At 39.1% G+C, this 16,075-nt stretch overlaps 2 protein-coding genes and 1 pseudogene across 2 annotated transcripts; 1 reads left to right on the top strand and 2 right to left on the bottom strand.

Annotated features, from left to right (window-relative positions):
* Positions 1 to 2,238: 2,238 nt before the first annotated feature.
* On the top strand, positions 2,239 to 3,173 carry LOC149405905 (putative ubiquitin-like-specific protease 1B). The gene is made up of 3 exons (XM_089607898.1): positions 2,239 to 2,358; positions 2,445 to 2,932; positions 2,999 to 3,173. Exons 1-3 carry the CDS (start codon positions 2,239 to 2,241, stop codon positions 3,171 to 3,173), a joined length of 783 nt encoding a protein of 260 aa, XP_089464024.1.
* A 6,108-nt stretch (positions 3,174 to 9,281) lies between these two features.
* On the bottom strand, positions 9,282 to 10,784 carry LOC149405904 (protein FAR-RED IMPAIRED RESPONSE 1-like; annotated as a pseudogene).
* A 2,577-nt stretch (positions 10,785 to 13,361) lies between these two features.
* On the bottom strand, positions 13,362 to 15,900 carry LOC149405903 (UPF0481 protein At3g47200-like). The gene is made up of 3 exons (XM_089630665.1): positions 15,730 to 15,900; positions 14,444 to 15,627; positions 13,362 to 13,807 (listed from the first exon to the last, which is right to left on the bottom strand). The coding sequence occupies exons 2-3, from the start codon at positions 15,622 to 15,624 to the stop codon at positions 13,618 to 13,620; spliced, it is 1,371 nt and encodes a 456-aa protein (XP_089486791.1). The 5' UTR covers positions 15,625 to 15,627; positions 15,730 to 15,900; the 3' UTR covers positions 13,362 to 13,617.
* Positions 15,901 to 16,075: the final 175 nt, after the last annotated feature.

Below are 16,075 nucleotides of genomic sequence, written 5' to 3'. Positions count from 1 at the left end.
AGCATGGGACTACTTCATGTCCGGGGTGAGGTCATTCGTGACGAAGGCGAAGACGAAGCGAGGGACGAAGTCGAAGCCGCATCTCCCTGGGTTCTTACATCCTCTGCAGGTCTGGGCGTACAAATGCATCCCGAGACTTCAAGAGCGAGGTTTCTGCACGGTCTTCAATGCTTCTGCGGATCCCTTGTTGTTGAAGTGGTCCTCGAACTCCAAAGTCACCGAGGGGGGTATCCAAAGAATTGGGCTCGACGATGTCGAATTAAGAGATCTTGGCAGCGAGAAGGCCGGTGACGAGGAGCCCGAGTCTTCCAAACCTTCGTGAGACTTTGTTTTGCCGCCTGCCTCGAAGAAGACCAAGTCGGGTGACCCAAAAACCGAGGTACGTAATTCGAAATTAACTTTTAGTGACATGTTCAGGCGGTAGTGACATGTTGAGTGAAAGATTTTGCGACTGATTTTTCAGGAGCGATTGACCAACCTAGAGAATGAGGTCGGTCATCTACGAGTAGACCTGGAGGAGATCCGAAAACACATAGGTTCGCTTGCGCATGACCCAAAGCACGTGTTGGAGGATCTTGACATGCGGTCGGCAAAGAAGGTGGCGAAGGACAAGATTTTGGAGGAGGTAGCAGAGAAGGAGTCTGAGGAGAGGAGGAGCAGAGAACAGACTGAGAGAGAAAATATCGACCATGGTGACAGAGGGCGACGAGCAGGTGAAAGTGAAGCCTGTGAGAAGGAAAAAGAGAAAGAAAAAGAAGAAGAAGAAGAAGAAGAAGAAGAAGAAGAAGAAGAAGAAGAAGAAGAAGAAGATGAAGAAGAAGAAGAAGAAGAAGAAGAAGAAGAAGAAGAAGCAGAAGAGGGAAAGAAAGTTGAAGAAGAAGAAGAAGATGAACAAGAAGAAGAAAAGAATGAGGAGAACGAGACCCTCGTCGGTGACAAAGACTCTCTCACCGGTGAAAAACAGGTTGTCACTGGTGACGAAGAGGCTGTCATCGGTGAGAAAAATGATGTCAGTAGTGACCCAACCGATGTCACTACCGATAAAGAAGAAGATACAGGAAAGGAGAAAGATGGAGATGGGAAGAAAAAGAAAAAAGAAGACCAGGATTGCAAAGAAGAAGACAACAAAAAGGACGACGATGCTGATGATGATGACGATGACGAAGATGAGGCTAAGCAGGCAAAGCAAAGAGGAATATACTCTGTTACTGGTGATGCGCTTGAAGATGATGCAGAAGACGAAGAAGCGCAACCCGTCCCAGCAGCTGTCGGTGGATGTACTGATGCCGCATCTCCAGCCGAACCAGCCTCATCGTCATATTCAACCCAAGTGGATTCGGATTCGTCTGCGTCTTCAGGCATTGACGCGGATGCTGAGAATTCAGATTCTTGCACACAAGTCACCCCTAGCCAGACTTCTTACTCCCAAGAGCAGCGGCGCTTTGAGACTTACATGTCCAGTGCGTATGATTCGTCGAAGACATCATATATAGAGATTTACATCGCATGCCTATAGTGACGTCTAAGAGGTTTACTGACATGTTTAGTATGTAGTGACATAATTCGGTTTTAGTGACATGTTCTGAAGTTAGTGACCCGAATCTACGATAGGGACATGTTAGAGCATTAGTGACATCTTTCTTGTTTATTGAAATGTACTTCAGTTATTGACATGTTTATGCGTTTGTGACATTCGCTGAATGGAAATTTTAATCTTACAGGAGAATAAGAGGGTCAGGAGAAGTCCATTGACATGTTTAGTATGTAGTGACATAATTCGCCTTTAGTGACATTTTCTGAATCTAGTGATCTAAGTCTGCCTTAGTGACTTGTTCTGAAGTTAGTGACCCGAATCTACGTTAGGGACATGTTAGAGCATTAGCGACATCGTTCTTGTTTATTGAAATGTACTCCAGTTATTGACATGTTTATGCATTTGTGACATTCGCTGAATGGAAATATAAATTTTAATCTTACAGGAGAAGAAGAGGGTTAGGAGAAGTCCACAAGCATACACTCCCACAGTGCCGAAGGTCTACGCTAAATTCATCATCGGAGTAAGGAAGCCAGCAAAGCATCCGCTCTCGGAGCCTAAGGCAGGGCCGTCGGATGTTGATGTGGAGGACATGGCAACGTGGTTGAAAAAAGGGTTGAAGAGGTAAAATATACATCATAATTTTTGCATAATTTAAGTACTGGATTGCTGCAACAATAACTATGTAAAAAAAAGGTCCAAACATGATGTTGGGTACGCCGCCATCCACGAGAAGCTGCACAGGCAATTACCGGGTGTTTGATACACGTTCGAAGATTTGGTTCTACCAGCTCTGGACCCCGGTTAAGTGGTTGTCTGGAGATGTAAGTGCATGTTATTTTTTAACGTAAATATTAGGGAAGTCACATGTATATGTAAAAATTAGTGACATGTAAATATGTTGTTTCAGCACTTGGATGTGGCCTTCTATTACCTCCGAAAGAAAGGTTTTGTCAGGGGTATCACGCATCCATACACGACCACGAACTCGTTTTTTAGCGTCCAGCTTGGTATGGTTCATGCAGAATGGAGTAAACACGAGGACAAAGAAACTTATGACTGGACCAGGAAATGCGGTGTCGTAACTACAATTGTTTCACCGAAACGCAACAAAGATGCATTGCTGCCCTGGATCAAGGCTCAGACGGTTTACATTCCGTTGAACGTCAACAACAACCACTGGCTCCTAGTCGTAGTTTCCGTCCCCGGAAGAACCCACACCGTTTATGACTCTCTACGGTGTGACACAGAGTACGTGCATCCGGTGATTTCTAAAATGGCTGAACTGATCCCCGTCATCATGTGCAAACGAGTGTATGATGGTTGTTCTACAGTGTATCCCATCTCCACACCATTCCAGGTCGTTCACGCGGGTTACATGCCACAACAATTGAACGGGTAATTTTTCGAAACATAAACAATTCAAAATTTGACTTAAATAGTAACCCGTGTGTTTGTTTGCAGTGGTGATTGTGGCATGTTTGCCTTTAAAACAGCAGAATTTCTTGCACACGGCTTGCCTCTGACTGAATTGCATCAAGAAGATATGACAATGTACAGGAAAAAGCTGTGTATGGAACTTTTCAGGCATGGTGCAATCAAAGCCGCGAACAATTGCGAGTCCGAGGTCGATGAATGACTACCGGTGACTAGTACGATGGAGTTGGAATTGTTTTTCTTTTTTCATTTTGGTTTTCTTCTTTCATATGGAATTGTATTGGTTTTCTTATATCGGTTTTTAGAACATGTTGTTATCAGTACTGACCAGAAAACGTCAGTAGTTACATCTGGATTAATTCAATCATGTCACGAGTTACAACAGTTGATTGTAACATGTCTCTAGTTACATCGGAGTTTATTATAATTACTAACTATTACATCTGGATTGAGTCTAACATGTCACTAATTACAGGGAAGTGTAGACATTAACATGTCAGTAATGACATCTCCAACTTGAACATGACAGTAATTACACAAAGACGTAGTGACATTATGATGTCACTAATAACACATAAATACAGATGATAAAAAAGCATTCATTACAGATAAGTAGTGAAAAATAGTTACGTACATATTCATGAGATATTGAGAATATCGGGTTTACGTACATACTAACTAGTTACATCTGGATTGAGTCTAACATGTCACTAATTACAGGGAAGTGTAGACATTAACATGTCAGTAATGACATCTCCAACTTGAACATGACAGTAATTACACAAAGACGTAGTGACATTATGATGCCACTAATAACACATAAATACAGATGATAAAAAAGCATTCATTACAGATAAGTAGTGAAAAATAGTTACGTACATATTCATGAGATATTGAGAATATCGGGCTTATCGCCAAACAATTCTCGCGAAATGGCAGAGTTTTGAACAAAAATTATCTCTCCCGTAGTTGGTACTTTCAGAAGAGCTCCGGTGGCTTTCAAATTAGTCTCCCAGTTATGGCCTAGCAATTCTCGAAGCACGATTTCCCCAATTAAAATTGGCTTCCCACTCGAACGGTTAACCACTAGATCTGTTAAGCCTTCGTTGGTGTGGTCGAGATTTTTGGGGGAAGTTAATGGTGGAATGAGAGCTTTTTCTTCAGGTTCCATTTTGGGAGTAAGATATTTTTTTTTTGTTTTCTTTTATTCGGTTTTCTTCTTCTTCTTCTTTCATTTTTTAAGTTAGTACCGAACCACCAAATCCGAGATATTAAATTCCACCAACTCCAACTACTTGGATTAAATGCCAACAATAAACTTAAATTTCACTTAATTTATTCTACCTACCACCTTCAATGTAAAAAACGGGACAACTTGTAACTAAATATTTTCCATGTCACTACTCCTGTTACAAACACGTCACAATGACTAGAAACATGTCACATTAAAGATAACTACAAGTGACATTTTATAGACATCAGATGTTATCATTAGTGACACATTTTAGCATCTATATTGACTTGATTATAGAAATAGTGACATTTAAACGAGAATAATTAATTGATTACATAGTACACGCTACAAACGAACAGTACAGATAACTACGTCCAGTTATTTCATGGCTCCTTCTTTGGGAGAACCACACTATCCTCACTCTTAGGCTCGGACACAATAGCTCCACTTGCTTTCAAATACGCGTACCAGTTTTCGCCGAAAGTCTCTTTCAAGTAGGATTCCACAATCAAACGGGGTGAGAGTTCATTACTAGGGGACTGGAGGTCCGAGCTAGAAGCAGCCTCTTCGGGGTTACCCTTCTTTTTCTCTTCATTAGCATCCATTGGACGTTCCATCTTTAGGTAGTTGTCTGCTAGTGGATTAATACTGATTCTTACTGGTATTTATTTACATAGGCACTAATTTTAGTGACTATTTAATTCCCCCATTTAGTGACTATTTAATTCCCCCACTTAGTGACTATTTAATTCCCCCATAAACATGAGTTGTTAGAATTTAAAGTTCTCATGTAAAATTTCACCAACTACAAGTACTTGAATTAAATGCCAATAATATACTTAAATTTCACATAATTTATTCTACCTACTGACTTGTCACTAAATGTTTTCATGTCACTACGCATGTTACAAACACGTCACTATGGATAGAATCATGTCACTAAAAACATGTCAACACGTTAAGTTGATATCCTTAGTAATATATGTTCGTCTGTACTGACACATTTGTCGCTAGTGTTTAGTGACTATTTAATTCCCCCATTTAGTGACTATTTAATTCCCCATTTAGTGACTATTTAATTCCCCCATAAACATGAGTTGTTAGAATTTAAAGTTCTCATGTAAAATTTCACCAACTACAAGTACTTGGATTAAATGCCAACAATATACTTAAATTTCACATAATTTATTCTACCTACGGACTTGTCACTAAATGTTTTCATGTCACTACGCATGTTACAAACACGTCACTATGGATAGAATCATGTCACTAAAAACATGTCAACACGTTAAGTTGATATCATTAGTAATATATGTTCGTCTGTACTGACACCTTTGTCGCTAGTGTTTAGTGACTATTTAATTCCCCCATTTAGTGACTATTTAATTCCCCCACTTAGTGACTATTTAATTCCCCCATAAACATGAGTTGTTAGAATTTAAAGTTCTCATGTAAAATTTCACCAACTACAAGTACTTGGATTAAATGCCAACAATATACTTAAATTTCACATAATTTATTCTACCTACGGACTTGTCACTAAATGTTTTCATGTCACTACGCATGTTACAAACACGTCACTATGGATAGAATCATGTCACTAAAAACATGTCAACACGTTAAGTTGATATCCTTAGTAATATATGTTCGTCTGTACTGACACCTTTGTCGCTAGTGTTTAGTGACTATTTAATTCTCCCATTTAGTGACTATTTAATTCCCCCATAAACATGAGTTGTTAGAATTTAAAGCTGTCATGTAAAATTTCACCAACTACAAGTACTTGGATTAAATGCCAACAATATACTTAAATTTCACATAATTTATTCTACCTACTGACTTGTCACTAAATGTTTTCATGTCACTACGCATGTTACAAACACGTCACTATGGATAGAATCATGTCACTAAAAACATGTCAACACGTTAAGTTGATATCCTTAGTAATATATGTTCGTCTGTACTGACACCTTTGTCGCTAGTGTTTAGTGACTATTTAATTCCCCCATTTAGTGACTATTTAATTCCCCCATAAACATGAGTTGTTAGAATTTAAAGCTGTCATGTAAAATTTCACCAACTACAAGTACTTGGATTAAATGCCAACAATATACTTAAATTTCACATAATTTATTCTACCTACGGACTTGTCACTAAATGTTTTCATGTCACTACGCATGTTACAAACACGTCACTATGGATAGAATCATGTCACTAAAAACATGTCAACACGTTAAGTTGATATCCTTAGTAATATATGTTCGTCTGTACTGACACCTTTGTCGCTAGTGTTTAGTGACTATTTAATTTCCCCATTTAGTGACTATTTAATTCCCCCATAAACATGAGTTGTTAGAATTTAAAGCTGTCATGTAAAATTTCACCAACTACAAGTACTTGGATTAAATGCCAACAATATACTTAAATTTCACATCATTTATTCTACCTACTGACTTGTCACTAAATGTTTTCATGTCACTACGCATGTTACAAACACGTCACTATGGATAGAATCATGTCACTAAAAACATGTCAACACGTTAAGTTGATATCCTTAGTAATATATGTTCGTCTGTACTGACACCTTTGTCGCTAGTGTTTAGTGACTATTTAATTTCCCCATTTAGTGACTATTTAATTCCCCCATAAACATGAGTTGTTAGAATTTAAAGCTGTCATGTAAAATTTCACCAACTACAAGTACTTGGATTAAATGCCAACAATATACTTAAATTTCACATCATTTATTCTACCTACTGACTTGTCACTAAATGTTTTCATGTCACTACGCATGTTACAAACACGTCACTATGGATAGAATCATGTCACTAAAAACATGTCAACACGTTAAGTTGATATCCTTAGTAATATATGTTCGTCTGTACTGACACCTTTGTCGCTAGTGTTTAGTGACTATTTAATTCCCCCATTTAGTGACTATTTAATTCCCCCATAAACATGAGTTGTTAGAATTTAAAGCTGTCATGTAAAATTTCACCAACTACAAGTACTTGGATTAAATGCCAACAATATACTTAAATTTCACATAATTTATTCTACCTATTGACTTGTCACTAAATGTTTTCATGTCACTACGCATGTTACAAACACGTCACTATGGATAGAATCATGTCACTAAAAACATGTCAACACGTTAAGTTGATATCCTTAGTAATATATGTTCGTCTGTACTGACACCTTTGTCGCTAGTGTTTAGTGACTATTTAATTCCCCCATTTAGTGACTATTTAATTCCCCCATAAACATGAGTTGTTAGAATTTAAAGCTGTCATGTAAAATTTCACCAACTACAAGTACTTGGATTAAATGCCAACAATATACTTAAATTTCACATCATTTATTCTACCTACTGACTTGTCACTAAATGTTTTCATGTCACTACGCATGTTACAAACACGTCACTATGGATAGAATCATGTCACTAAAAACATGTCAACACGTTAAGTTGATATCCTTAGTAATATATGTTCGTCTGTACTGACACCTTTGTCGCTAGTGTTTAGTGACTATTTAAGTATGTCAGTAAGTGTCAACAGACGTTCCTAAATTGGATTAAATTTTGTACCAACCACAAAATCCGAGATATTAAATTCTATCATCTCCAAGTACTTGGATAAAATGTCAACAATATACTTAAATTTCACTTGATTAATTCCACCTACCAACTTAAATGTAGGCAACGGGACAACTTATCACTTAATGTTTTTCATGTCACTACTACTGTCACGAACACGTCACTATGGCTAGAAACATGTCACTACAATAACTTACAAATCACTAATTAATACATAAAAACTTGCATGGAAGGAAAGGAAAGGAAAACAAAAGTACGTAGTACACATAAATTAACAGAAAAGATCATTTCTTGATAATCCTCCTGTTGTAGAGGATATCCGCTCTCTGCCTTTTCAACATAAACACTATTTTTCCACTAGGCACGACTTCCATAAAATCTCCCTTTTGCTTCAAGACGTCCTCCCAGTCATCTCCATAAACTTCTTTCAACACGGATTCGACACAGTGAATTGGACCTGTTCCACTCTCATCATAAGTATCCACATACCATTTGTATTCAGCCTCACTGATTTGATAGTCGGTGAGTTTTGCCTCAGGGAGTTCCACGTCGGTGTGTTTCTCGTCGTCAACCTTCGAACCGCTTGCCTTGTTGATATCCATTGATGTGTGAAAGCGTTTACACAATCCTTGCACGTCCTTTTAAACATAAACAATATTTCATGAGAATTTATTAATTGCTATCTACCGAAATTATGACCACTTAAATGTCCTCTAATGTGATAAATACAATACAACCACCACAACTACCCAAACAAATAATTGAGGGAATTGATTGGTTGGCTGGTAGGTTGGTTGGTCGACATCAAGATGTCACTACAGACGCAAATAGGTCACTATGGACATAAACATTTCACTACAGACATCAACATGTCAGTAAAGTACATATAGGTACTCACTTATAGACGCAGACATGTAGTTTCCTATCTATAATATTAAATGCCGCAAACCACTACGAAGATGTAAATGCCACCAACCAACAAAATGTTTTTTAAATTATGAGGTTAAATTCCAAAAAGTAAAAAAAGCCAAAAAATTTCAAGGCCTATATGAGCCAATAAAAACCCGAAAGCTAGTGACAAGGGTGTCACTAGCGATGAAAAGAAGTCACTATGGACATAAACATGTCATTAATGACATCCTCATGTCACTACAACCGCAAATAACTAGTCAGTTATAGATGCAGAGATGTAGTTACCTACCCATAATATTAAATTCCGTCAACCACTACAAAGTTCTATTGCTACCAACCAACAATGTCACTACAAATCAAATCAACGTAATATGTCACTAAGGATATTATTGAACGCGTAAATGAGTCCCTAAAAGTCCCAACAACAATAGCGACATGTGTGTCACTACAGACGCAGACATGTCACTATGGACATCAATCTGCTTACAAATTATGGTGATAAATATGTCTGAGGAAAAACTAATAAATTGAATAATCAATGTCTTGATTCAACGATATGGGATTGAGTTTCATAATGCACGCCGGACTTTCAACGGGATCGGGTTTCGACATGTGGCACGATTGTGTCCTACTCCACGACACCGACTACATTTTCTTCCAGTAGCCACGTCCCCTTCCCCTTGAGATGGAGTCCGGGTCTTCTTAGGTCTGCCAGCCTGTCGCTTGTAACATCTTGGTGCTTCAACAACGATTTGCTTCACTTCTTCCGGGATTTGCCATGTCTCTTTGTTGCCGTATGGATGAATTACACCTGCGTAAGCAGATGCCCAGTTTTCTGCTGTATAGTATGTCGAAATATAATCTTCAACAACGAAATTTCGATGCCGACAAGCTGCAATCCCATGAGGGCATATGAAATTGTCAACTTGAAACACACGACATGTGCATGTCTTGTGGTATAAGTTGACAGCCCATGCTTTTCCAAATTTGTCAATGACCTCGAATTCGTACACAGAGGATGGATTTACCTGTACAAACAACGAATTTGATACCCTGTCACTAACCTTGTCAATAGTGCAGTAGACAGCATGTCACTACAAAATGTAACATGTCACTAAAAAGGTCGCATGTCACTAATAAGGTAACACGTCACTACAAAGGTAACATGTCATTAAAGTCGATCATGTAACTAAATAAAATACTTATATCAAAGACTAACGACATGTGGTTTACTGAATTAGTACCTGCATTCCAGAAGCTTCCGCGATGTAACCGACTAATTTGAGGTGTGCCTTAACAGAAAGATGCGTTACGGTTTCAGTGGCACGTTGCCTCCGTTCAAAAAACCATTTTGTCATTCTCTCCCTCAAGAAATCGACGATCTTCGATATCGGGAACTCCCTAGCTTTAAGAAGTACTGCGTTAAGAGACTCGGCATTGTTCGATGTCATAATAGAGTACCTTTTCTCGCTGAAATGAGAGCGCGCCCACTTGGCCGGACCGACATCCAGAAGATAGGCTCGGATTGCTGGGTTCTCCTCATCGAGCATAACCATAAACTTTTCCCACTCAACGACCGTGTACGCATTTGCAGCACCGAAAAATTTCCACTTCGCTTCTTTCGTCAATTCTTTAAACTTATTTCTCACATTTTGCAGTAGATGAAACATGCAGTATCCGTGCTCCGAGTGAGTAAATACATTTTCGACGGCGCGTTTTATTCCTTTGTTCCTGTCGGACACGATGACTTGATGTTCCCTCTCCCCGATCGCCTCTCTTAACTTCGTCAAGAAGTAAACCCACCCAGATGTGGTCTCCGAATCTCCAACACCGAATGCTAGGGGGAAGATCTGCTCGTTTGCGTCCATCACGCAGGCCGAAAAGAGAGTACCTTTAAAATAATTCTTCAAAAACGTACCGTCAACGATAATGACAGGACGACACCACTTCCATCCTCGTTTCCATGCGCTAAGAGACATGAAAAAGTTTTTGAAATACCGGCCTCATACAGTGGTCATAACGTCGAGGGAAGAACCTGGATTAGTTTGCTCTATCATGAACTTCAAAGAAGGTAAATTAGCGAAAGATTCTTCGTCGGTGCCGTATAACAACTCCAACGCCTTCTCTTTGCTTCTCCAAGCTTTTTTATACTTCACGTCCACCCCATAATTCTTCTGCATGTCAGCCATGATGTCTCTCGGCCTATACGGAGACAATGTGGGATCTCTGTATTTGTCCTTCATAAAACTCCCTATCAAAGTACAGGTGGCCTGAGGGTGCGTTCCATTTCTGAACTCCGTCGAACATGTATGAACAGAGTCGAATATGAAAAGATCAGATGTTATGACATATGTCAACGGCTAAATCGATAAATACGTCACTACTTACTTCTTAAGCCATTTTGCATATAACTAAACTTGTCCCTACTGACTACATACTTCATACATACAGAAAAATAAAAATAATCATAAAAAAAAACCAAGTTTGTAAGTGGCAGAATTAATCACCTTCGAATCTGAAATATGCTCGTGTTCCTCATCCTAACTGCCCGAACAGCCCAAGTGCACGTAGGATCGCGGCAAACCACATCGATATACGTTCTAGTAGAGCCTCTGGTCTTGTAACTGAAATGATTTTGAATCGCAAACAAGCTCAAATGCATTTGCAATGCTTTTTTGTTCGCGTACATTCCTCCTTTATAAACAGTTGTCGGGGAATCGATATCAACCACTTCGACGGATCCTTCATCCATACTCGTTGTCAACCCATGCGCTTCAGAAGACGCATCGGATTCACCAGAATAAATGCTCTCACCCGATTCATCACCTTCATCGCTGCCGCGCTCATTACCCATCTCATGTAAGGCTGGAGCGGAGTCTTCTAGGAGTTGGACTTCTCGAGGTGGTTCGACTGCAACTCGTTCTTGTGGAGTTGGGAGTTCTGCAGGTTCAGCTTTTGCACAACCACTCTCGACTGTGTTCGGAGTTGAACCCACACGCGCAGTGTCATTTTCTTCGCCCAAAGGTAAAATATCCAAAACCAGGGAGAATTTCCTTGTATCCGATTTCTGTTTCCGAATGTGCAAATAACAAGCCAAACTCATGTCAGAGTCAATCGTTACAGGTTTTACCGCTCCTTCAGTTTCGTATTTAACATTCAACCTATGTATTTCTGGATTCAACTTCCCCTCTGAACCCACAAACAATAATTTCATAAAATCTTCGTAGTTTATCATCGGCGGTATGAGCAATGCATGTGTAACACGGGCTTGGTAATAGTCGTCTCTGAGCCATACACCGCTATGCTTGACGAACGTAAAAATATCTCCTTTCATAACTGCACATCAAAAATCTGAAACACGACATGTCACTAAACGAATACATGCAGATTTCACTAATTAGGTAACATGTCCCTAAGTCTTCAAATCATTGACTCAAGTATATATCACTAATCACATAACAATGTCACTGCATCTTCAAATAGTTTCTTGTTCATGTCACTAATAAACTTACATGTCATTACATCTTCAAATAATTCCCTCTTGTACATGTTACTAATATATACTGATGTCACTAATCAATAAACAGGTCACTAAACCTAAAACAATTAACTACATGTACATGTCACTAATATACTATGATTTCACTAATCACCTACCCCGACACACTAACATGTCACTAATAAAGAAACACACAAAATCAATTATACGTGTCGTTCACCATAAATCTGCTACAGACCTCATCACGGGACTGCGCCCTCGACGGACCTGATCAATTATACGCCACGACTCGAAGTTTGCAGATCCTCGACCTAGGGGAACAGAGGTTTGCAGATTCAGAGGATACGACGACGGACCTGTTATGGCAGCGATGACTCCGGTCGAGAAGGGAACCTGGAGTGAGAGAGAGAGAGAGATCCACAACAGCGATGATTCCGAGAGGAAGAGAGATGATTACGTGGACTGACAGAAAAATCGAACACTCGGAGCGAGAAGGGATGCAGGGCGAGAGAAAGAGATCCACCACCGAGACGTGATTCCGAGAGAGAAGGGAAGCTTTGCTGGACTGAGATGTGAGCTGGGAAAAAAATTGGGGGTGAGATAGGCTGAGCGAACGGGGTAAACAAAGAGAAAGAGAAAGAGATAGGTTGCTAAGGGTATAATAGGTAAAAGTTTATTATCTCTCATTTGACTTAGGGTATGGTTTTTTTTACTACTCTTAGTTTGGAAAATATTTGAAAAAAATAGGAAATTGGAAATCTCCCTTAATTTACTCTTAGATAAGGAAATCTCCCGAAAAAGAATGAAAAATAAGTTGAATAAGAGAATCTACTACTTGTACAATGTTCTCTTTCCCTCGTGTATTAGTGTTTGTATTTATTTATTTCTGTTTAATAAAGCTTTTAAGTCTTTCCACATATCTAAACTTTCATATTCTAGTTTCTTTTGTCACTCAAATTTTACCTGCTGATTTTCAAGCTCATTTGTTAAGGTTTCTTAGATTTTATTTCGCTGTCGTTTCCTTTCTGGAATGTCGTTTACAACACAGTTCAGCCGTCTAAACTATATCGCCCTTCACACTTCAATTAACAACTATGCAGTCATTAGAAAAAGGTAAAAAAAAAAAAAATCAAAATCAAAATATTACAAACTTAATCACATGACTTCAATGTTTGAGGTCTTAAGATACTACTCTTTGGTGTAGAGCTTCATCCTCATTGACTAATTAGAAGATTGAGTTTGAAATAGCAAAAGAAAATATGTTTAATCCAATCCTACATTTTTCAAACGAAACGAAACCACCTTTTTTTTGTTGTTGAGAAAATGAAACAAATTGAAAACACGAACTCATGATAGTAATAAAAAAGAAAAGAAACACAAACTCATGGAAGCCTTGTTGGTGTTCATTAATTGCCACCTTGACGTGGAAACATAGCGTAATAAGCGGAGACACCACCGAAAAGGAGCACGAGTGTCCCCGCGACCAAAGCTAGTACTTTCCATGGATTGCTGAAGTAGTCTTGGTGAAACTGGGCCCACCAGAGCGCCAACTTGCTCTCGTAGTGCTTCTGTATCTTTTCATGCACATCAAAGTACCTGTCAGGGCCGGCTTTAGACATCTTGAGGCCTAAAGCAAAAAATTGAGAATTGGCCTTTTTTTTTTAATCCATTCTAAGAGATGTATCAGAGAAAATAATTATTTCATTATAAACCTCATAATTCAAAGTGTTGTTTCAAATATGATAAGAAACAGTAATAATTTTTTTTAATCTTTATAATGTGTCAACTTATTAAAGTTTTTTTTTTATACTTTTAGCTTTCTAATCTTTATAATTTATATTTTCAGCTTTCTCTCCAACCCACTAAGAAAAATAAAACAACAAATTTCATTGGACTGTGAAAAAATCGTCTTATGCAGATCAAATTAAAATTATAAAAACAAAGCAAAGAGCCCAATTTGAACAGAGGGAAATGTTGTTTTGTCCATGACCTAATTTTTCTAAGAGCCCAACAAAGACGACATATTTACGTTTAGAAATTTCACTTAGAGACGTGAAATGTTTTTGATATAAAATGATGTTCTAAGAGCCCAAAATAATCATGTAAAGTTTATCAATCTTAAAAAAAAATAATGGGCCTTTTCTGACAAAGAAACAAAAAAATTAGCCTTGCTTTAAATATGGGCCTAAAGCAAAAGCTTTAGGACCCTTATACTTAAGCCGGGCCTGGTACCTGTCATCGGTGACCAGGTTCGAGCCGATCTCGTTGAATAGCTTAGCCACTTCCTCGTCACTGCCGAGGCGGTTGTGCAGCACGTGGGCGGCCCTCAGGTCACGCACGTCTTGCTCGGTGTCAACCAGCGAGTCCATGAGGGAAAGGTACGAGCTCACCCCGAAATCGCACATCCCGGGGCACATCTCGTACGCCACCAAATTCAACAGCTTCGACGCTGTCGAGCTGTCCACGACCAACTCTGGCAGCCTCAGCGTTGCGTTAAAGAACCAGCACGTGGAGAACGAAACATCATCATCATCATCATCATCATCGATCGCCCAGCTCTGATCTCTGGGCTTGATCTTGATCCCCGCGAGTTTTAGGTCCTGGACGTTCCGAAAGGATCTCGGGCTATCATGGATTTTGGACCGTTGCTTGTGCAGAGGCAAAAAAAAATTTCGGAAAAGGCCAAGGAGGTGGACTATATCTTCGGAATATAACGTGTAAAATTTCGTACAATGGCTGTCGATTTCCCTAGACGTCATCGGCGAAAACGTGTTGATTCCCATGAAACAGATGATGCTTCTCCACATCTCGTGTGGAATGTCGTTGCAGAGTATGAGAGTCTCCATGAGACGAAAGGGAAGTTGATTTTCAACAAGGAACAGGTCTCGTTGTATGGAATTCTGGAGCCCACTGTTGATCCCAAACTCGTTTAGCTTGTTTTTGTACATGCCGTGGATGAACTGCAAAACAAAGCAGGCGTCGAGAAACATCAGACTCAGCAGTTCGTTGTCGTCGAATGCCTCGACCACGCTCTCTTCGTAGCATTTCTTGATCTCGCCAAATTCGTCTTTGACAAACCCAACAAGTTGCTTCTTAGTTCCTCCGGAATCTTTCACGAACCTGGCTGCCAATCGGAGCTTGAGCTCTCTCTTGGCGAGCTCTTCCTTGTCGGCGTGGATGGGACCGATCGAGATCACGCTCGGCGTGTAGTAATGCTCTCTCCCAAGCTTTATGTTGTTAGGAACCTTCTGGATCTTTACACGTTCCTTGCCTCTTTTGGTTGGCCTTCTCAACACCTCTTCTTCTTTCTCCAAGTCACTCATTAGCAATTCTATTGCCTTTTCGTTAGAGTTGAACACGTCAGCTCTTTGGGGTGATTCAATCAATAAGTGGATATCTTGCTCTTCGGCCATGATCTAAACAAGAGCAAGAAAATGAACAATGTGTATATAATATAAACGTATATTTAATGAACAACCTGCTTTGTTTTTATTAGTTCAAGTTTGCAAGTGAAATACCAGACTCTGATTTTGATGAGCTTTGATGGAGATGACAATAGATAAATAAATAAATAAATAGAAAGTAGAACCAATAATAGAGTATATAGAGACACAACTCTTTTTGCTCGAATATTTGATCCACAGATAGACAATTCTCTCAATCACTTTAATATCTGTTTCCTTTTTAGTACAGATAAGCACGAAGGGTGTGTGAACGCGGCTTTTAAAAAGCATTGGGTTTTGTTTTATTTCTATTTGCTTTATACTAGTTTCAAAAGCGCTATTTACATAATTTAATTCTATTGCTTCATGTGTAGTAATAATTTTAGTTTTTTGTTTTCAAGCTCAAAATATTAGAATAACA

The sequence above is a fragment of the Urtica dioica genome, chromosome 2 (genome assembly GCF_054948205.1).
Source record: "Urtica dioica subsp. dioica isolate 48M chromosome 2, U.dioica_male_clone48M_v1_H2, whole genome shotgun sequence".
NCBI classification, from domain to species: Eukaryota; Viridiplantae; Streptophyta; class Magnoliopsida; order Rosales; family Urticaceae; genus Urtica; species Urtica dioica.
This window is presented reverse-complemented; position numbering and strand designations above follow the sequence as displayed.